General features: G+C 37.4%; 1 protein-coding gene across 2 annotated transcripts in view; it reads left to right on the top strand.

The window, feature by feature from the left end:
- LOC150089586 (rab11 family-interacting protein 4-like) overlaps window positions 1-22901 on the top strand; it is a 202759-nt gene that overhangs the window by 130288 nt on the left and 49570 nt on the right. For both annotated transcript variants that reach the window (XM_090368680.1, XM_090368679.1), the window contains one exon: window positions 5713-5816. In XM_090368680.1, the coding sequence (XP_090224806.1) occupies window positions 5713-5816 (104 nt within the window). The remainder of the gene's footprint in view (window positions 1-5712; window positions 5817-22901) is intronic.

Raw genomic sequence — 22901 nt, 5'->3', positions numbered from 1 at the left:
CGTAAATTAATGGGTGAGGCATGTCATTTTTGAAATATGTGCAAATTGGCTCGTGTACTTGAAAATTATCATCCTGTAGAGGAAGCTGTTGACCATATACAAAATATGATTACCTGTCAAAGATGGGCAACACTCACGGTGGGCTCTCCTGATATTAATGATTATTCAGTAGTAGTAGTAACGTGCACTCTTTCAGGAGACAAATTCGTACCCCATTTAAGAATCTGAGGATAGTTGACGACTTGAAATTTTTCTCCGAGAGCATCATATACATGATATAGAGATCTCAGTGGCCTCTGCATTTGGAAACTGTCCTCACTCTGAAGAAAGGCCTCCAGTTGCGCTCTATAGATTAGAAGGAACTGGGGGAAGGCTTACTACACCCCTAACTAGTGTGACATATGGTTTAAGGAATTCAATCCAGTAACCCACATCAGTCCAATCATAGTTTCTCGAAGCTGTGACGCTCCCTATATGCATTGCTCCTTTGCCTGCCCAGATCATCAGACCACTTTCTCCTCTGTAGTGATCCCTTTCCCTAATATTTATGGGATGCTTTTAAATAAATAAATAAATTTTCTGTTTATACTCCAGGATGACCACACGGCCAGAGGAGTTCGCAAGATAGAGAGAATACAAGAAACAACACCGTATTTAGTGGTCATACAGGCTTAAACCACGGTCAATCAAAGCACGTGTACTTATACACCCTCGCAACTGACCACTCTGTTACAGCAGCAATATTTTTTGTCTCTCTCTCTCTCTATCTCTCTCTCTCTCTCTCTCTCCAGATAAGGACATATACTGAGTGATTACTGAATTATGACCACCTACCTAATATTTCGTAGGTCCTCCTTTTGCCTTCAGTACGAAAATTATTGTATTAGAGCCACCCGTAATTTCTTACATATACCTGTGTATGTATTATGTCTGTAAATTGTGTGTGTTCTCTGGTGGATTTTCCTGTTTTGCTGGACGAAAAACCCCAGATTCTGTGGTAAAAAACCTGGCTATCTACGCCTGAGACCAACTAACTCAGCCACGGAGTGAAAAAAGCCCATTAAAGTTCCTCGCGTCATCGACGGGATTCGAATCCGGACCTTTTCCACCCGGTGTGGGGAGGACGGTGACGATACCACTGTGCTACCGCGCAGACTGCCTTCAGTACAGCAGTTATCCGACGTGGCATTGATTCAACAAGATGTCGGAAGCGTTCGGGAGGTATGGCCAACCAAGCTGTGTGTAATACGGTCAGCAGTGCAGGTATGGAGGTGATTGGCGTATCCAGACGCCTGATATACCTTTCCATAGTGTTCCACAAGTGCTCTATGGGATTGATATCGGTGGAGTGCGGAGGCCAATCGATATGCTGGAAGTCAGAACTGTGTTCCTCATACCATTCCTGCCCAACAAGTGCCCGATGGCTCGGTGCACTGTCATCTTGGAAGACACCATCGCCATTCGGGAAAAAGTGTAACATAGCGAGGTGTACACAGTCAGCAAGCAGTTGACGATAGCGGAGACCACTGGTACGTTGTTCTACTTGCACCAAGGATTCAAGTTCTTGCCAGTGAAACATGCCCCACACCATACAACCGCCTCCACCTGCCTGCACTTTTGATACCATGCATGATGGATGAAGAGCCTCATGTTGTTGACGCCAAATCCGTAAAAAACCATCCACGGTGTGGAGTAAATAACGTGACTCATCCGACCAGCACACCTTCTCCCAGTCTTCTAACGTCCAACTTGCATGCTCTTTGCACCAGTCTTTTAAGTCTTTTACGCCGATGAACCTTGGTTAGGAGAGGATGCCATAGGGGTCGTCTGCTGGTATAGCCTGTACGTGAGAGCGTGTGACGCATGGTCATGCCAGATATTGTTCCGCGATGGCCCATGTTTTATTGGGTAGTCAGCTCTTCAACAGTGCTGTGCCTGTTCGCCTGTACGAGTCGTCGGACTCGACGCTCACCTCTGACATCAACCTTTCGCTGACATTTGCAGTTCTGCCGTGGGGTCGTTGTTTGACCATTTTGACGCCAGTCCTGGTACACTTTAAATACGGCGGCTGTCGAACACACCCACCAGGTGTTCGAGAGCTTGGAATTTCACTCATCACGCTCGGAATTTTACTGCCTACTGAACTATTGACACCTTATCAATGCTGCAGCGGAGATGGGAGAAATCCCAGGAGCCGCTAGACCCTCAACATACCAAATACATACCTTATCAATGCTATGTAGGTCGACAAATTCTGCACTCTCGTACCTCGCGTGGTCAAAGGGTCGCATTCAGTTTTCATAGGGGTGGTCATAATTCAATGTTCAGTGTATATAAAGTCAGAGCACAGATTGAATTTCGACTTACCCGTGAGCATAACATTGGACAATTTCTCTTGGATCCAATACCTTGGCATGAAACCATAACAAACATAATATGGCCATAGTCATCCTTCTGCCACTAAGCATTCGCTCCAACAACAACAGTTGAGTTCAAATTGTATGTTCGCGACACCAAATGAAACGTACTCTTCTTTGCGATAAAACGTGAGGAACAAAAATCAGGGGTCATCTTGACTGTCCCTCTCTTTCTGCCCACGTAATACAGTTGGACGGGATATATTCCGTCTTGAGGCGGCTGAAAACTTGGAAGAGAGTTGCTGTGTTGTCATATCCCTTTGTTATTAGCAGTTAGCGAAAGATGGCGTCACCTGCTAGTGCTTTGACTCTTGATCAACCTTATACAGCTCTCTGGGATACTCTTCCTGGCTCTTGAAGCTCTCTCCACTATCGGCATATCATATTTCGGTGGATATCCAAGACCCTTACTATCTTCGCTTATGATTGGCTCACTTCCATCCTGCCGACACTCTCCACCACAGCGAATCACACATATGGTGTCTCTGTGTCACTGGACTATGAAATGACTTAGACGCAATTTAGACACATGTAATGATGCCTCACATCCAAAGTTGCCTTCGTACAAATTATAAACAACAATTGTAAAGTAAACACGCACAACGTCTTTTTTTCGTGGTTGTTGAATCTCACTGAGCAGCGTTTCTCAAACTGTTATGACCATATGCTCCTGCCCTTTCAAGCCTTGTACTCTTGATCTTTTCATACGTGCCAAATACTCTTAATCGCTGAAATATTGAAATCGAGAACGTCATTTAATTTCTACATTAAAAAAATAAATAAAAGTAATGAATTATCACCACTCCTTACTACTTATGACTCAGATATACATACAACACCGATTCAAAATTACTACGGTAACTACTACTAGTAATAACCACATTACGAGTAATGGCCTATTTATTTCCTTATTATTTTTTCTGTCAAGTTTCTGATATTCAATTTATTAATAATTCATTAGATTATTCATCTCCAAATGGTATCATTGTTAATATAACCAAAGAACTGAAGTGTATATTATATTGCAATAAAATAAAATGTGACGATAGCGTCGCTAAGCCCTGTGGACAGTTGCATACTGCTGCAAGTAGAATATTTTTCATCTAGGCATTTGAAAACAAATTCCTCCTGCAAGAGGCAGCTCATAGTTAATGGAATCTCGTCCCTCTATGCTTGTTCCTTCAGGGATCCTGGTTTGAAGGCATGGAGATCAATACTCCCACATAATTGAAACTGTGGTTCTGAAGCTGTTTTGGAGATTGCTCTGTAGTTCTCTGTACTCTCCAGGATGCAGATGGAGTCACTCTGGAAGTAAAATTTGGATCGTCATTGAATGCAACTGACTCCATTGATTTTAGGACCAGGAATTTTTCCCCTTCATAGTAAACACTTTGTTCTATACTGAAATATCAAATAAACACATGCCACCCTGACAAAATTAAATATTTCGAAACTGTTCAAATGCTGCAGGTGGCGTTGCTGTGGAAAGTTCTGTTCTTACTCTTATTGTCTTAAGTTGAATATTCTTGTTTATTTCAGTCAACGTGTCTTAGGAGAATTAAATGCTTTTAATAATATATCCAATGTTGGTCATTCTGGGTGCTTGTATTTGTGTTGGCATAAAGACGTCATTGTTCTTTGTTTTATATCGACTAGCTAACATGGTAAGTAATAATCATCACCGCAATAAAAATTTCTTAAAGTATTCTGAATTAGGCGTTCTCATGCTATTCCATTGCAAAGTGAAAATATTCCAGGACGCAGTTCCAAGTTTTAACTTGCGGGAAGGGAGTAAAGTGGCGCATAAAATGACGAAAAGGGGGAGGGAAGCAAACAGTGTTCTTCAAGAAGGATTATATTAAGCAGACTTTAAATTGCAAGGCGGCTTTTTTCTTTCTTTTTTTTTTTTAAGTTCTGTTATCAGAGTAAAAAACCCCGCCATGTTCTAATTGATAGTAATGTCTCTTAAAAACTCTGAATAATAAATTAAGACCGTTAACTAAAGAAAGAGCCGAGTTTCGGATAGTTTTCGTTGAACTGAGAGTAAATAACTGGATGGTGAAAGTCTGTATTCTGAAGCATTGTATTTAAAATATGAAATTACGGAATATAATCTACAAAATTTTAGTTGTGTGTACTCTCCTGTGCAACATAAGAAAACAATTATCGAGGACTGATTAATTTCCAGATCAATAAGGATATTTACGCATTTATGGCCTTAGCCCCCGTTGCACCATAAGAATCCACACCATTGAACTAATAAGATATTGGAGACGTTATGGTTCAAAAGTTGGCTGTGACTAACTTTCAGTTATCTGCATCTCCGACCGGGGACACGAACCGCTTTTGGTCTTAAATAGAAATAATTTTATGCGTTTTGAGCCTGAACACATACCCATGTCTATAAGTAAGCATATTAGGAAAAGTCTCGAGTTAATCTCACTTTTTAATGTTAAATGTTTGGACTCTGTTTCTTAAAATTGAATAACGAATTTAATAAGAATGTAGAAGAAAGCCGGTTCGTTTTTAAAGAAAAATAATTAACTGAAAGGTCTGTAATAAATTACAGAAATGGTCAATGGATATCCTCAAAAATGGTAATTATTATATTATTATTAGCCATATGGCGCAAGGAAGCCTAAGGCTTATGCTGCACCAGCCAAAAAAACTTCTGAATTACTCTGAGAGAGAACAAGAGTCAGAAGTAGAAGGGAATGACCAAGAAAAAGAAGAATGATGATATCCAGCTCAGGACCCTGGGTCCTGAGCTGGATATCATCATTCAAGTAAGCCCATACTCACCAGATGTTAAGCCCCTGAGGTTAATTTTTTTTTTTTTTTATTACCTGCGGATGATAAGGCGCTTCACGCCAACAAACGTCTTCGGAGAGAAAGAGACTTGCAATTAGATTTGACCTGAAGAATGGGTTCAAATCAAATTCCTTAATCTTCGAGCCATCAATGGTATCTAAGTGACATGGATCTCCTTTTATGATATTTCTTCGCAACCATTGTAAGAAAATTATTTATATCTATGTTATGACTGCAGTTTTAGCTGTACTAATATTAATTAGGCCTGACATAGCCGAGTGGTCAGGAGCGAGAGTGCATAGCACGCGTTCCTTGAGTGGACCGGGGTTTAACCCTTGACCACTAAATACGATAAATATTTGTATTGACGATTTATTGTAAACTCTACTGACTTAGTTGTCGTGCCGGAGTATAAACGGAAAATTTAATTTAATAGTTTGATCATTTATTTATAATAAGTATTAATTGACTTGTGTAATTTCAGGTCCACCTGCTTCAAGAGCAAATCAAAGTCCTCACAGAAAGCCAAAGTAGTAACGACGATAGGTACTCGAGAGTCAAACAAGAAAACGCAGTTCTCACATCTCGGTAAGTGAACCTCCAATAAATATCTTTCTGAGCTGCAGTAGTGCACATCCACTGACACTTCATTTCCCGCCGTTAATTCATCGTCCCAGAAATGCACTATGATTTAAGTCAGTTTTAACTGGTGCATCCTACAGTCGACATATATTTAGGCCGTATTTGGTAAAAAAAAAAAAAAAAAAAAAAAAAATGCATGACGGGAATTTATTCTTTTGAACTCCAGTATTCCTCAAGTAATAGAAGCAAGAAATAGTCTTTTGAATTCCTAAAACTATTAATTATTCTTAAATTGAATTTAGGTTTTAGTTTAAATTCGTTTAAGATTTTATTTTCGCCCCGTTTATTATTCAAATTTAACATATGCAGTGAAGAAAAGGTGAGTGTCGTAAATTAAGATTTTTACGATTTTTTCATATGTTGATAATTTTATTGACACTTGAGATCGGTAACCGTTATTTAATCTTTAATTGGTTGCTAATTAAAATGATCAGCAACAAAGTAATATTTTTGGTTATTTTGTATATTTATTACCATATAGTAAGCTTTTTACTTCGTCGAGAGTGATAGGCAGTGGTGTATTCGGGCCGGAACAACGTTCCGGTACTATTTCTAAATGTCATAATAGAAAATCATGAAATGAATACACCTAATATTATGAAACAATAGCATAATCAAAGGGGAGGGAGAAATAATCTGTTTTGCCCATTGCTACTAAAATATATATTAATAGTAATCTTTAAAATTAATAGATTTTTTAAAATTTATTAATTTTTAAAAGATCTATAAATTTCGCGATGGAACTTGAACGTTTCTTACTGAAGTACAATGTGTTAGATAAAGAGATCCAACAACGGCAAGTTTCTTGTTTATTAAACTACACGGTCCATTAGAATTATGGAATCCAAATTTTTGTCCGAACTTCGTTGTGGTTTCATCATTCTGCTGTTGACCAACAAACAAGAATATGTAATCGATCCTGTATGGGAATTTCTATGATTCTTCTGAACAGTATTTTGGAATTTGTTTTCGTTTTTTTTCTTTTCTGATTTTTTAAATTTTTTATCTTTGTTTTTTACTTTTGAAATTTTTATTTAATAGTTATAAATAAATACTGAACAAATATTCTAATCTTTGACTTTTATTTTTGCAAATGAAAAAAGCGTAGGTAACTATTTGTAGTTAATCGACGAGCGTTCCGGTACTTTTTTTTTTAGCAATACACCTCTGGTGATAGATTGTGGTGGGGAGGGGGGCGAAGGCGTGGTGATCAACTATGGTAAAGTTCAGTACCGATTTGTGTTTCTTTCACCACTTAACAAACAAACAAACACTCAATTTGTGACTTGAGTCTCCTAAAGATCGAAGGTTAAAAAAATAAATAAATAAAATTAAACAAGGGCTTTTATTTGTATTCATAAACTCAGGAACTTGTATGACTACATTTTAATATTCGAGAACATAATTGTGGTAAAGCGTAAATGAGAACAAGAAGTTAGTACAAATTGGTGTACAAACAAGCAAAATGGAAGAATTTATTAATTTTTAGAAAAAATTAATCCTTCCATAAATTAACTTTTAGGCTGTTTAAAGCCGGCATGACATTTGGAAATTGTGTTATTGGTCAACAAACAGTGGAGCTCACTGTGCATCTTTTTCGAAATCGGAATGGGACTTTTGTAGGCTTTTATCAATTCGAAATCTACAAATGACTCCAAAGGTTTTCTTGTTTTACTATCTTTAACATTAACTAATGTATAATCATTCTGTTTCTATGGTGTTTTATAAAATAAAGAATCTAAATGCTGCTTTTCTATTTTAAAGATAGCAATGTCATTAAATTTCGCTTCATCAGTATTTTCATTAAATTTTATAGAAATGCGTTGGGCCAAATCTTTCAGGTCGTAAAAATTGCAGTGACTCATTTGTCATCTTGAAAGGGCTTCCTGTCTTTCTGGCAGTTCTAGCTAAAGTAACATTGTATTGTGATGGGACAAATACAGGACCGGACTTAAGCGATCTTTTAATATTTTTCTATAATAATGAGGGCGCACAGTCACACTCGTTTTGCGTATGATCTACCAACAAGAAATTTGCATTACACTCCAATACTGGCACAACTCAAAAAAGATCACTATTGCACACAGACCGCGCTCCATTCAGTCCCGTGGTTGGAGGCACACTGAAGAAATGCTACTGTTGACGCTTCCCGATGCAGCAAAAACTCAGATGGCATAACGACACTTCTCACCTAGAGAGGTAATATTGAACTCACTTTGTACTGTTATTGCATAAATGTAGAGTCTACTATCCCAACCTCATCAGTTGTATTAACTCAAAAATTAAGAATTTCGAGTTGTGCCACTATTGCAGCCAGTGAGCGAAATGTCAGTATGTTTGGTTATGTATCCTAGTTTCCCAGCATAAAACAGACAAGAACAGCTCTAACAAAGAACCATCAATATAATTAAATTTCTAATTCTTAACAGAATGAAAATGCAAAATAAATATTTGCGAAGATCCAAAAACACGTTTCAAGACATTTTCGAAATTAGATGTTTTTGCACTTTTGGTCAACTGCTTGTTGTGAGCAGGATCTATCTTAGGCCTACGCAAACTCTGCATGCGCTTAGGATCCGTAACTTGAGGGGAGCCCGTAAATGGCAATAGACACACCCGAAATCAGTGATATTCAGTAGCGTAACGACGAGCATGAGCCCTCGTGTTCCTTATAAAATTTGAAAATAAAATGTACTTTCAAATTGTAACGTTGTAGCTTCTGGACAAAAAGCGCGTGCCACTGATATGTTCAGATTTGCATGATTTCTAAGGAAATGTATGCAAATTTATTTGCTTTACATTTTTTTTTTGTAATCCTAATTTTGGATTATAGTGTTAATTTTTTCTTATTATTAAAGTAGAGTGTAGAGGCCCTTGGGTCCAAAGATCCTTGATTGTGAGAATTGCGAAGATTGAATAGTTTTTTTTTTTTTCTTCTTCTCCCAGGAATCCCCCCCCCCCCCCCAATTGTTAACGCAGTATTCAAAAACTGGTAATGTAGGTTAAAGTGACCAGATCCTTAGTATTCCAATGCGGGACATTCGGGGGATTTTATGATCCCCCTAGAAACTATACATTTTTTTTTTAAATATTTTATATTTATTTATAAATATAAAAAATATATTTATTTTTTATATTATATTTATATTTTATTTATAAAAAATTCACATACAAAATATAAAATAACATATACTTCTTTGAACTAAACTTATAAAATAAAATATCACCCTTTTTAAAAAAAAAAAAAAAAAAAAAAATGCAATATCGAAAATTGTATTATAGTTTTAGGAGAGGTTTTCGAGAAAACATTAGTGGACTTTCTCTGCTGCAGATTTAGGAGGAATCAGAGTGAGAAAATACCACAGTAATACAGAGGGGGGGGGGGGCGGAGATGAATCTGAAGTTCACAACGTTTTAATGGCCATTGTGCTCGGAATGGACAGTAACGCACCCAATTGTTCCGGTTCGTCATATGCTGGATATTGTCATGCATATGCCTTAACTGTTTTCATTCTGTTATACCGACGAGCAGTCCTTGTAAAACTTTCATTTCGAGCTTGTTTTACGCAGTGAAGTCAGTGCTATACATTCCTTTGTGTGCCCCATATCGAAGTAATGTTTATGAACATCTCACTCCAGTGAGTCGTTCATAAACCTACAAGCAAAAAAGTGAGAGAGATAACCAAGTTGAAGGAAATCTTGGAAATGTTACAAATTGTGACAGTATTCACCAAAATCAAATGGAGCGTCAATGTCTGTGATTAGTCGGTTCGAAAGTTTAATGATCTGTTTTCAACAGCTTAGGAAAGCGTAAAAGATTTTTCTCACGTTCTTTTCTATGTATAAAAGTAAACAGGTTTAGAGTTTCTTTACTGGTGTATTGAAAGTGATGTTAATTTTTTTTTATGCGTAATGCCATTAGTAAGGGCTAGAGACGTGAACCTTAAAGAAAGAAGAAACTTACGCTGAAACAGTTTTAATGGGACAGTAATTATACATATTTTCTGCGAGGAAGTGTGCAATGTGATTCGTGTCGCTTTGGTAGGGTTCATTGTTATTGAGGAATTGGTTAGTTGTCACCCTGAAGCAACGCTTATGATTGTCATTAAATAGTTTAACTTTGCTGGGTTGCATAGCTTGAGTTAAAATAAATAAAATAAAGTTGCTTTTTAAAGCAAAGCACCGTTTTAATTTTTTTTGTCTTCGGCTTCTGGAGTTTACCGTTTTCTTAAATTGTCTTTATCCTGTGTGATCGTCGGGTGTATAAACAGAAAACTTATTGTTTTTTGATTAGATTATTGTAGGTCAGATTGGCAGCTTTATTCCCTATGAAATAAGTAGCAGACTACAATTAACCCATATCTCTTAACTTTCAGAAACGACGCTAGCATTTGTGCTCCTGAGGCAAAACCTTATCATGGCCCCTAATTCATATCGTATCTTAACACCGCATGTTATATGCAGTAGCGCATCTAGCAGCGCCTATTTTAGCCGACGCCTGTGGCAAGTGCACCCCTAGCGCCGGGCCTGCTAACTTATAAGAAAATGAACTTTTGCCCTACTTCAGGAAATTGAAAGCTGAGGCTTAATTGGTTTTCATTTTTCAGATGTCATAAACAGCTACTGATGAAAACTCACTATGAAATGATATTTTCAATGCAAAATTTTGATATCAAGGTGGCCTTGTCAAGATCTTTGATGCATCTGTATGCAAAGAGTGAACAATAAATTTCTGCTTATGTTCAGTGCGGCCAGAGGAGTAAAGAAAACTTTGACTATTTTGTTGCAGCAGTTGACAACACGCCGCGTACTTTTTGTCGAAGTATACAGCTCGATCTTACAACATACTTACCATTGTTCGTATACGTTGTCCCAGGATTACGTCCAGACCTATGTGAAATGAGCGAGCGTTAAGAACATTATCGTATTTAGTGTTCGGGCCCATCAACTCAAATGCATGTATTACTGTCCAAATGAGTGATCGTTTGGTGAATTCTGAGTTCGAATCCCTTCGGAAACTGGAGACATTCTCTGCTACGGGCTATAGTTATCTGATTTCATTCGGCGTGTAGGGAGGGGCAGGATCCTGCTCGGCGTGTTATTTCGGGTTTTTCAGCCGCACAACAAATGCGTTTAACACTTATGCATGGCAGGAAAGGTGGAGCACCTCTCAAAAGGGAGACATCACAAAGAAGTTTCTACCCAATATTGAACGAAACTACCCAACCTCACCAAACTGGTTCTCCCTAGGTCTACAAGTAACTTGCCTCTTAACTGGACACGGAGCGATTAATGTCAAACTGTCTCTACTTGGAATCCAGGATGATCCAACTTGCACTTGAGGGGGGGGGGCTAGAGAGCGGGCAGCACCTCATGTATGACTGCCGGCTCTATGAAGACCTACGTGGTGTCTTATTCACCAGGATCCACTACTTACCACAGGGACAAGAACATCGCCTCCTAGACACGAAGGGGGAGTATCAAGCCTTCTCGAATTACGCGCAGGCACTGTTCGCGAGGAGAAGAAACCAAATCGCCACTACTACTATAACCAGAGAACGTCTGTTCAGCTCGCTTGGACTGGAACACCAGAAATGACCCACCTCCAAGAATTAGAAAACTCAGGAAACAAACTCTACCAAAGTAGACTAACATGGACAGGACCCATGTCCCATGAATGAAAAATGGAGATGACTACCAAACTTGGGCACCCCCACCAGCTGGGTCTATGTGAACAAGACACATTCCTGAAAACTGGAAGACTTAGGAAATAAACCACACTAAGGTAAACGACTAACACGGATGACAACTCTGACAGGACACCAGATTGGACACCACAGCAGTGTCTGTATAGCTTCCCTTCAGACGCCTGTTGGCGATCGCACCGGGCTCCCTTGCCTGGTGCCTTTCCACCTCCGGCGCCCCTTACTTTCTCTTGGTGAGGCATGGGCCTGCCTCACTGACTTCTGGGGTTACCTACACTATCATCCCCATATTTCTATCTTAACCCCCCAGCCTTTAGTCTCCCACCCACTATCTTTACGCCAGCGAATGCCCCCACACACAAACTTTGTCCAAATTGCCGTTTGCCCATATTTTCGGTCTTTATTATGCAAGCGGTATCCCCTCCCCACGTAACGATCATCAAAACAGACGATGATGGATATATGTATCGCATATACAGGGTGTCACAAAAATATTGGTACAAACGTTTAGGGGGGGGTAACATCTAAAGGAATGTGAATCGCATAGGAACCCATAACCGGAAACGTCACGGGAACGTAGTAGCAGAAGCACAAGAAGCAGAAATGACACAAGACAGTAATTAGTGGCAAACATTTATTTGCCATAATATTAACAATGGAGTACGAGATGGATGCATTCCATGATGTTACAACAGATGCTCGAAGGTTCCACCATGAGACGCGATGCATGCGTGACACAGACGCTCAAAACGCCTGTTCCAATGGTCACGAACACCTTCCATAATGGGCAGGCGCCCCGTTATGTTGAAACGAAATGTTGCATCTCACATTTGCTGGAACATCAAGTAACCCTGGTAGAACTTGTTCAAGAAAGATCCGATATTTAGCGGAGTTCATGCGGGATGGTAACAGGTATGGGCCGACTAAGCAGTCACCGACCATACCTACCCACACATTTATTGCAAAGCGATGTTGTGCCGCATGGGGGCGCACACCGTGTGGGCCCTCTGCTAATCCATACACTAGGTGCATGTCTGCCAGCTCACAGTTCGTATATCGATGCATGCTCTTCGTGCGGCGACTACTGTTTGAATAAGTAAACCAGAAATTCTCCCTCTCCCGAACTGATGAACAGCGCCGTGTACCGACTTACTGTGACGTTTCCGGTTATGGGTTCCTGTGCGATTCACATTCCTTTAGATGTTACCTACCTCCCCTAAACGTTTGTCTCAATATTTTTGAGACACCCTGTATATATAGGCGCATCCGTAGCCAGGTGGGCAGGAGCAGCAGTGCATAGCAGACGCTTCTTGATTAGACCGGGGTTCGAGCCCGTGACCACCAAATACGGAGGATGCGGAAAGGTCAGGGAATGACCACCGCATATCCCCAGAGCAATATGGCCTTAGTTGCTAATGCTCTAAAAACCAAATAACAACAACATCGCATATATATGGATCTGTCTGATTTCTGTCTGTGCATATAAAAGAGCTCGCGCGTTTTTTTTTTTCCAGGTCCTAGCCACTGAAGTCTCAGGAAATTAGGTGGCAGGTCCTGCCAGAGTAAATCTAAAACTACTGAGTTCTTGCTCTGGCCCCACGGAGCGAAAGTGGGGCAACGTTGGGACTCAGCAGGGGTCCAGCGGCTAAATGGCCAAAAGAACAACGGTACATAACACTACACGTAGACAATGTCCATACACTTTTAAATCTCTGGCCTTCCCAGCCAACTGGTACACCCACGATGAAAGCAACGCGGAGATGGGGAAACCCCTGGTGCCGCTAGATATCAATACACTTTATGCGGTGAAAATAAAAAATAAAGTTTTAGATATGCCTTTATTACTTGTATTATTAATAGGGTCTCCCTAATCGTTTAAAGTAATGTTATTAAATCAGAAACACATTAAAAGATACAGACTCAACCACAATTTGAATGCACAACGAACAGCAAATTCGGCAAATTCACCAGAATGCTGTTAAAACGAGATTTTTGTTTGAGAGCTCATAAGCTGTGAGTAGAAGTTGTGTTAAATTTGAGTTTCACCTTTGGCTACAACTATTTGCACTTAGTTACAGAACTAAGTGAAATGTGACCAAGTAAAAAGATTCCTTTTATACGACCACAAGTTTGAATCATTTTTGACAATGAATACAATCATTACCGTACTTAGCAGTCGCCAACCACTTTAGACTCAAACGCTTGCGGTACTGACTGCACACTCACACTACTCGGCTACATAAAGTTCAAAGTGAAATAGATCATTTACGTATTACGCCAAAGAGAAGACTAAACAAATTCATTAGAAGATAGGTGCAGTATATGAATTTGATGATTGTCCATTCTCAATATTGGAGAGTGGTATAGACAACTCGAATGGTAGAGTGATAACATTAATGATGCGGAAATTCCAGGGCATCTAACTACTGCTGCCACCGAGGCGAACGTGGAGGATTTGATCGTGGAAAACTGCCGTGAATCCGCGAATTTAACTCATGAAATTCGTCTGAGATGGCTCTCTATGGAGGAGGTGGGGGGAAACATTATCAAAACACTAATTCCATATGTATAAGGTTTCTGTCCGACAGTTGTCTCTGACTGTTGTTATCGTTCCTGAAGATGCAAAAGGCAGAATTGTGCAGAGAAACCTTTGGGCATGTGTAACAATGTTCAAAACTTTTCTTTTTTTTTTTTCTCGTGGTGACTACGCAAGAGACTTCGAATCTCCATTTTAATCTTGATCCCAAGGAACGTTCTAAACAATGAAACATTCTCAGTAACGCCGACCCTTTTCATCGATAGAAAGTGAGTGTGCGGACATCTGAAAAAGCAGTCTTAATTTTATGGGTACCATCATCACCGGGCATATTATTTTAATATTCTTTGCTTCCAGCTTTCAAATAAATAAAAAAAATAATACTAGGAGTGGTGAACACACACAGTTGGCATACGATTACACGGATTAGCAAGCAAATGTGGTTTATAAATTTTGTTTCACGAGTCATATTTTCTTAACCTCATCCTTTTCAGATTTTTTTCCACTTCTGAAGTTCTTTTTCGGTGCCATGCATTTCCTGAATGAGGCAGTGATTTTTAAGACAGTCATTTCTAAGGCAGCTAGAGAAGTTCTACAAAAATGGCATCTGGGAGTATTCATCGGGGCAGAAATGTCACTCTAGCTAGTGAATATATCAAAAAGTACTATTTTCCTAACTTTAACTCTGTCTATAGATTTTTACTTAAAAGCACAACATTGTTTAATATATGTAATCTCTAATTTTAAATTGGAAAAATGACCGTTTGTCACTTGCAACACACGGTAATGCACCTAAAATTCTATTCGATGTGATAGCCTTGACAATCTCACTGTATAATGTTCTCTTGTTGTTTCTAGTGATCATGAGACAGCTGTTTTCGATCACTCTCATTACTGCCAGATATTAAAAATCAAACTTTCTATTAATATTCTTAGACCCATTTTACGTAATCTTACGTTATTCAAGAACATTTTTCTAATTAAAAACTAACCACTAATTAATCTGTTTTAGTAACTTAACCTTATTAAAAAAAGATCAATTTACCTAAAATAAACGATCATCAGTTTTTAATTAAACATTTATGAATCGTAATGTTGCATGAACAATACTATGATGTAAAGTGAATATCATATGGAAGTTACGACTTATTAAAGTTAGGTTACCTAAATAGGATAATTAGTGGCTAGTTTTTAATGAAACATTTAAGAAACAATGCTATTAACTAAGATTAGGTTATCTAAGATTAGTTTTAAGATAACTTCGAAGTTTGTCACGTAAAGTTTGATTTTCGGTAGAGATCTTACCAATAATGACAGTTTGACAAGATTTCAGTCATGATCGTGGGGGGGGGGGATTTTTTAATCTGTATGAATGCCTATATTCTTATTTGTACCTTTTTTTTCTCTTTTCCTCAGCCCACCTTTCGCATCTGACTTATCTCACAGAAGAAATCGTGTTCTTGGGAATTTCTATATTAAGTATATTCCTCATTAAGGCTATATACAAATCTTTATTACACATACAAATACAGGACAAGAAATTAAGAATAATTATGCACATATTATAACATGATAACATCACAGATATGACACATTGTATGAACTAATTGATTATGTAAATTTATATTCATGTACATCACTTATTTAGCACAAGGATATTAAAACTTTAATGATTTTCCATTATGATAACTTCTCTAATGTATCATCAATTTTTATTTGGGATCACACTGTTTCCACATTCAACTTTCTTATACAATCTTTGCTTCTTATATAGCAATACTAATCACAAAACCTCCTCTGGCTGAATTACCATCATACAACTGAAACCATCCTATTAACTAGCTTTTATCTTCATTATCTGGTTCATACCAGTACTAAAAAAAAAAACTTTCTGACTTGGTCACCATGGTACAACTGGATCATCATATATGACAGTATTTACCTTAATTATCCATTTTAATTTCCCCGTCTATATTAGCTACTTTACTTCTATTCATTCATACGTGATTTGACCATCTCCATATATTCTCCGTTCATTACTATGTTCTAACACCACAACTATACTCATCTAAATGTACATACATATATCTTAGTGTATAATTTCCCATATGACCTTCCCCTATAATTCTATTATTATTCCCTATAGTCCTTATAATTTTTAGAGTGCTTATGTTAACTTGGCACTTACTTCAAATTTCTAGCGGAATGTCTCCGTTAGGGCCTTCTATCCTTTCCTCATTCAGGGCTGCTATCTTCCGCCATCCGAAGCAATATCGTACGGCTTCCAGGGGAATATCGTACGGCATTCAGGACTGCTACTCAGCTTTTGGGATCTGCTACTCTGCCTGTCAGGACCGCTACTTTCTGTTCCGGGGCTGCTACTTTGCCTTTCAAGACTATTTCAAGGTATTATCGCCTTCTTCGGTGGACTTGGTCATCTATGTGAATCTTCTGCTTTCATTCTCACTGTTTACCGAACTCCCTTTAACTACCCCTTACACGTTCATCCCTTAATTTCTCACTCCTTTACATTTCCGATAACCTCACTTCGACTTTTTCCGTCGACTATCTCCTCACTATATTTCACTCAACTCTTACATTTTTTTTCCCGATAAATTCCCCTCTTTTCCGCGCACTCTGTTTTTGTTCCCCGAACTCTACACTACCCTCTCAAGCGTGGCATGCCTTCCCCAAGGACTCCAACCAATCCTCCCCTACTGTCTAAATTTCTGTTCCGTTTCATTCGCTAACACCTTCCTCTTTATTATCCTCCACAAGCACTCATTTTATTATCGCACCTTGCTTTCTAACAGTATCAGAAACTCAGATATCAGTCAGCCTGACGCTGGTTTTAATTTGAAATGAACACTGGAGATGCCCTCCCTTCCTGTTTTGATCAAAGGAGGCGCTTCGTCTAATCCCGTCTCCCGTCCTATTGTTCATTCTCCAGCAACCCTTTTCACGCCTATTCTCAAATGGCACCTCTTTACCTAGTCCTCCTGTCCCTGTTTGCTCTTTTGTATTATGGGAATTGATAGTTTACCCCTTTGCTACCATTCCTAATTCTCATGCTTAAATTATCCCATCTCTGAATCTAACGTTCTTCTATTTTAATCTTACTTTGAGAAAAAACCAAATCTTTATTTTAATTAACGTGGCTGATCAACTTCCAAAATGCTCTATAATAGGAACGGATGATATCTCTAATTGCTTCCTTAAAACTGGTATCTTTTTATCCTTAGATATCCTGGCACTTTTCTACAACGAAACTCTCATTCAAGCTTATGATCCTCATACTGGAAGCGTTACAGGGATATCATGTCCTTAAGTGTGCAAATCCACAAGAGTTAAAAAGACTTAACATCTATCTGCTCTTCTTTAAAACTTTTTTTTGACACAATTCTCTGAATCTAAGCCTCTTGTTTCTCTACGTTTAGTGTAGATAAATTGTCATTTTGAACATCCGTGTGGATTTTTTTTTTTTTTTTTCCGATCAACTGAAACGCCTGTGTCGCCCCTCCCACCCCATCGGGAAAAAAAAAAAAAAAAAAAAACCACCCAAAGCAATATAGAAAAATATACATTCATCCAGTAGACAAAGTGCGAAGAAAATTAAGTATCTATTTCAACCAAAAAATGGCCAATTCAGAACTACCAATACGAATTCCGTACCATTTCAGCACATTAATAAATCTTTAATAAGTACATCGGCCATTTCTTAACTAATAATGAATTCTTATTGGTAATTCTGAATTAGCCATTTTTTGGTTGTACGAGTAAAAAATACTGAATTTTCTTCCTACTTTGTGTGCTTGATCTGTGTATTTTTCTGACCCTAGCAGCTTTCGACAATTATTTTCTAATTTTGTAAAGCCATTTCGGGCCATTTTGAAGGAACACGGACTAAATAAAATGCTGGAAATATTACTTGAGGTGGTAGACAGATTTTCAAGACAGATTTTCAAAATATTTTTTGTCGCTGAGTTTACCGTGTCCGGTCCTTTCTGTATACATTGTAACATTGTACTCTCCATATTAAAATTCTGCATCTCTTATATCTGAGTGACGCTACGTCTCTGATATCCCCTCAATGTCTACATTTGATGAATTAATTAATCCACTTCAAATTCATCAAATTAGTAAGATTCTAGTAATATTGGATAGCAACATTTTAAAACGTATGTTTACTATATAAAAATTAAACTATATATATATATATATATATATATATATATATATATATATATATATATATATATAGTAGAGTGTGTTTAGTGTCAAACGGCACCAGGGGTTTTCCCCATCTCCGCGGGCTATACAAGACAATATAATTCAAGTCATCCGAAACAAAGAGGGTCTTTCGGATAATCGATTTTAAATGAAATTTATCTACACCAAACGTAGACAAAATACAGTAATTTGAATTTTAAATAATTTTTAGCAATAGAATTTAATAACGAATTTAATTGATATTTAAAATATGTAAATGAAACAGTAACCATGAAACAAATTTAAAATCGGAGATGGGTTAGCCACTTTCCATTAATATGGCTTGCCGCAACACACCGAATGCGCCTCAGATAGCAAAGTGTCTATCTCTCTAGAGTGCAGATATCCTCATGAATCATCCTTGTAATTACATAAATTATTTGTTTGCTTCTGCAATTATTGCCTATGAAACCAACAAATTTCTGCTTCACTAAGCGAATAGTACATTCACTGCTAATATGGCGCATGCATACCGTTTGCCACGGATTACAAAAGAGTCCACGTACATGCACCTTTCCATCAAACTTCAACTGTTCCAGATGTTTAATCTCTAAACGCCCTGTCGTTGTGTGTGTGTGTGTGTTAATTTCTTCCTGTTTACTGGTCTTCGTTTTGCTGGCAAGTTATCGGTAATGTAGCTTAAGAATATGGATCACAGTCAATGAACCATACTTAGAAATGTCTCCGCATGAATAGGGAATGGAAAAGATGAAACATTTTTCTCTTCGGTATTTAATTCATCACAAAAATTAAATAAAATAAGCACATCTTCATTCCTGTCCTTAAAATGTTTATTAAAGTAAAAATGATCAGTGAAAAAATTTTATTTTCTGAAAATTTTATTTGCAGAAATTCTCGACCAATATCAGAAGTTTTTTGTTTCGGATTCTCAGCCCATCCATGGTAATACAGTACTACTATAGATTTGAAAAACCTTTCATAATTGGAGTCATTTTGATAAAAACAAATCTTGTAAATATAAATGATTCCTCCGCTCGCTCCTTCCATTTCCTATTTTAATCTCTTCAATGTTTCCAATTCTACATGTTTCTTTTCCTGTCTTTTTCTTCCCCGAAAATTATTAGCTTACGATTGTTTGATCAAGACAGAACAATGGCAAATAAAAATAGGCATCTTAGTTGATTATGAACAATAATTTCCGGGCTACCTGTTGAGTATATTTTTATGTGAAAATTGAGCCTATGAATAAACAGCTTTCTAGTGAATCTAAATGTCCACCATCAAACTGAAAAGCTGTATACGTTTATAAAAGACAATTGGCTACCAGCTCAAGTACAATTGTTTCCAAAATTGCAAGCACAATCATTTAAATATGTGTTAGCAACCATAAGACGTATTGGCAAACTTTTCACTGCATTAGTATATTATATTAAACTAGTATATCAAACTATGGGAAAAAAGCAACACAAAAATGTGTATTTTAATTACATATATTTGAATGACAAACCACACTTAGTGGTTCTCTTATTAGATCTTACTAATGTACGCATCTTAATTTTTAAAATTCGCTCACCCGCACCCTCGTTGATTATGATTTGCTAAACCCAATTAAAAAATATTAAACGAAAATAAATGATTGAAACCAATAAGTTTTTTTTTAATTGAAGGTCTTATGGTTGCCAACACATTTAAATGATTGTAACCAAGAAGAAATTTCACAGTTCCACACTTTGCAATAGATAATGCAAAGCACATTCTGTCATTATTTGGAAGTACATACAGATGGAACAATTTTTTTTTTTCAAAAATGACATTAAATCGAATTTCAGACTTAAATTTAGAAAATACTCTGCGCATTGCGACGATAAATATCGATTTTACTGATAAAATATAAACAGTATCAAATCTCTCATTAAATATTATAAAAATAAAATATTGCAAATTTTTGTTACTGGAATTGTTATTTGTATTTTGTTACTATAATTGTCATTTTATCTTTAATTTGTATTTCGTTTTTCTTATTAATAAAATTATATGTACAAGTACATATAAATATTACAATAAATAACATAAAACTTTGACAGATTTTTCATTAAATACCATTTTAATAATCCAAAAATCGTGGAAAGCTAAAAAAAAATTTGGCTCTCATATCTCAGACATTTCATTTGGCTCGCCATTTAAAAAGGTTGTCCACCCCTGGTCTGGACTATCCATTGGATGCGCAACCTGCCATCAGTATTGCATGAACAATCATTGTTGACTCTGCTTAGTTGTGTGTGTATTGTTATGGAAGAGCTCTTTTTTTTTTTTTTCTCTCTTTATCTTCCTATCCTGATCTCTTTTGATGAACAATGCTCCTCAATTTTTCCAGGTTGTGGATGGTTTGCCTCTGGTTAGAAATAACACAATACTATTACATTAGTACTAATATTAGTAGAAATTACTATATTAGTACTAATATAGTAATGTTATACTGCTGAGCTTCACGCCATTAAGCTTGCTCTGAAAAACATCCCACTGCTGTCAGTAAATAAAAGCATAATATATACTGATTCACAGAGTGCTCTTTTAGTCTTGAAAAGCACTTCCTCGCCTAACAATCCCTTCTTAAAGCTCATAAGACATAAGGTGATGTGTCTACACGAGCATCGGCAAACTTATCTTCTCTTGGATCCCCGGCCACAATGGTATTCCAGGAAATGAATGTGCAGATGATGCTCAAAGCATCCTTCCAACATAGCCTTAACAAATGATCTTGTCCCATATCCTGATTATAAACACAATATACGGAGAACATCTATGGAACAATGGACACTTCTGTGGACAATGCAAAAAAAAAATTTATAAATAAATAAATAATAATAATGACAAGCTATTCCAAATAAAACCTGAACCACAATTATGGACTTCCAGCCTTCATAAAAACAGAAAAGAAGTCATTTCAGGCAGAACTCGAATAGGTCACACTCGCCTCGCACATCTCTACTTGCTTACAGGAAATGATACTCCTCAGTGTGCGCACTGCTCGCAACCGCTTACAGTAACACACATGCCCCTCAAATGTAGCTTGTTCAACAATGCCCGACGAACGTCTTTTAGTTCGATTTCAGATCTACAACAACTTCCCTCTCTCAATAGCATCAGAGGTAAAGACGGAAACCTCTCGGAATTCTTTCTCTATTTAAAACAAATTCAAATGTATGACCGTTTCTAACTGCTGCTCAAGCAGTTTTTATATGTAAAGTCAATTGATTTGGGAGGCGCAATATGGCCTATGTAGCCCTTGCGCCAGAAAACGTAACACTATAGTAATGTTACGTTAGATGCATAAGTGTGTGGTGTGCATCTAACGTAATTGCACAAGTTCATGGCATTACAAAATTAGCAATGTTATAAACAGTTATGCCTAAGTATTGTCTACGATTTATAATTAATACGAAATTTGCACGAGTAAATTTTGAAAAATTTACTCAAGCAAATGTTTTGTACTCTTCTTTATTAGGTATTTATCACTTTGGTTGGGAGGGGGGGAAGTAATATTTAGATTCAGGCCTATTTTATGTCAAACTCATTCATGTCTGAGTATGGAGCAAACTACAACACAGTTGGACATAAAGTACCGGAAATTAACCGACTTCAGTGACCAATAACTTTTTTTTCCTTTCTATAAGGTTAAAAACAAATTACTGTATTTATTTAACTTGATTTTTAGATTCCGTTCTTGAGAATCTCCAGCTATCCTGGCACTCCTCGCATGACTTGGTGACTTTATTTGCTAGTGCGGGCATGTCGGCCTATCCCTGTTTAAAATACTCATGGGATTTGGTAGTTGGACACAAGCTTGTATCGCGGTAGGTCACTGCTCGTTATGCTTCGTCGTTCTAGCGTAGCCAGGACGCTTGGAAATGGAATGCTAATTGGATCGTACATCGGTGCACCTCTCGAACACTCAACTCCCATTCTTCTCAGTTTGTATATTCAAATAAATATGTAATTTGTTAACGAAACTGTGTGTGTGTGTATGCGCGCGCTCACTATTCATATTTCTACTCAGCGGGCTATTATATTTGTGACCGTTTTTCCCAAGAGTTTTTGGAGTACTCAGCACGTTCATGAGTTGAATCTTCTGAATATTACTTACATGGGTAGTTCTACGCTGTATACAGTAGAACAGGCCAGTTCCATTGGTATGAAACAGACGTAATTGATCGCAGGTTATACATATGTAGAAATAATTTTTAATGACAAATATGCATAATTTTTTGAAATATGCTGCGAGATTTCTTTTGAAATATGTAAGTTTACATTTTGTCCACAATAAATCTGTTACAATGGGGTCCCTTTTATAGCAATAAGGTTTGATAATATTACATCAGAAAATTGCAGGTTTATTCGAGGATTCTAAGTGCATATTTCTTTCGTACGTTTCGGACGCATTGATGCACTGTTTATAACTGGGAACGAACACCATTACGTTGTTCCTTTGCCCATTTCTCAGAGATAATTATAAAGCTGTCTTGCTTCTATGAAAGATTTGATAATGTCGTACACAGAAAA

The sequence above is a fragment of the Mastigoproctus giganteus genome, chromosome 2 (assembly GCF_048544385.1).
Source record: "Mastigoproctus giganteus isolate SK-2022 chromosome 2, ASM4854438v1, whole genome shotgun sequence".
NCBI lineage: Eukaryota > Metazoa > Arthropoda > Arachnida > Uropygi > Thelyphonidae > Mastigoproctus > Mastigoproctus giganteus.
The sequence above is the reverse complement of the archived record's forward strand: the minus strand, read 5'-3'. Positions and strand labels throughout refer to the sequence as shown.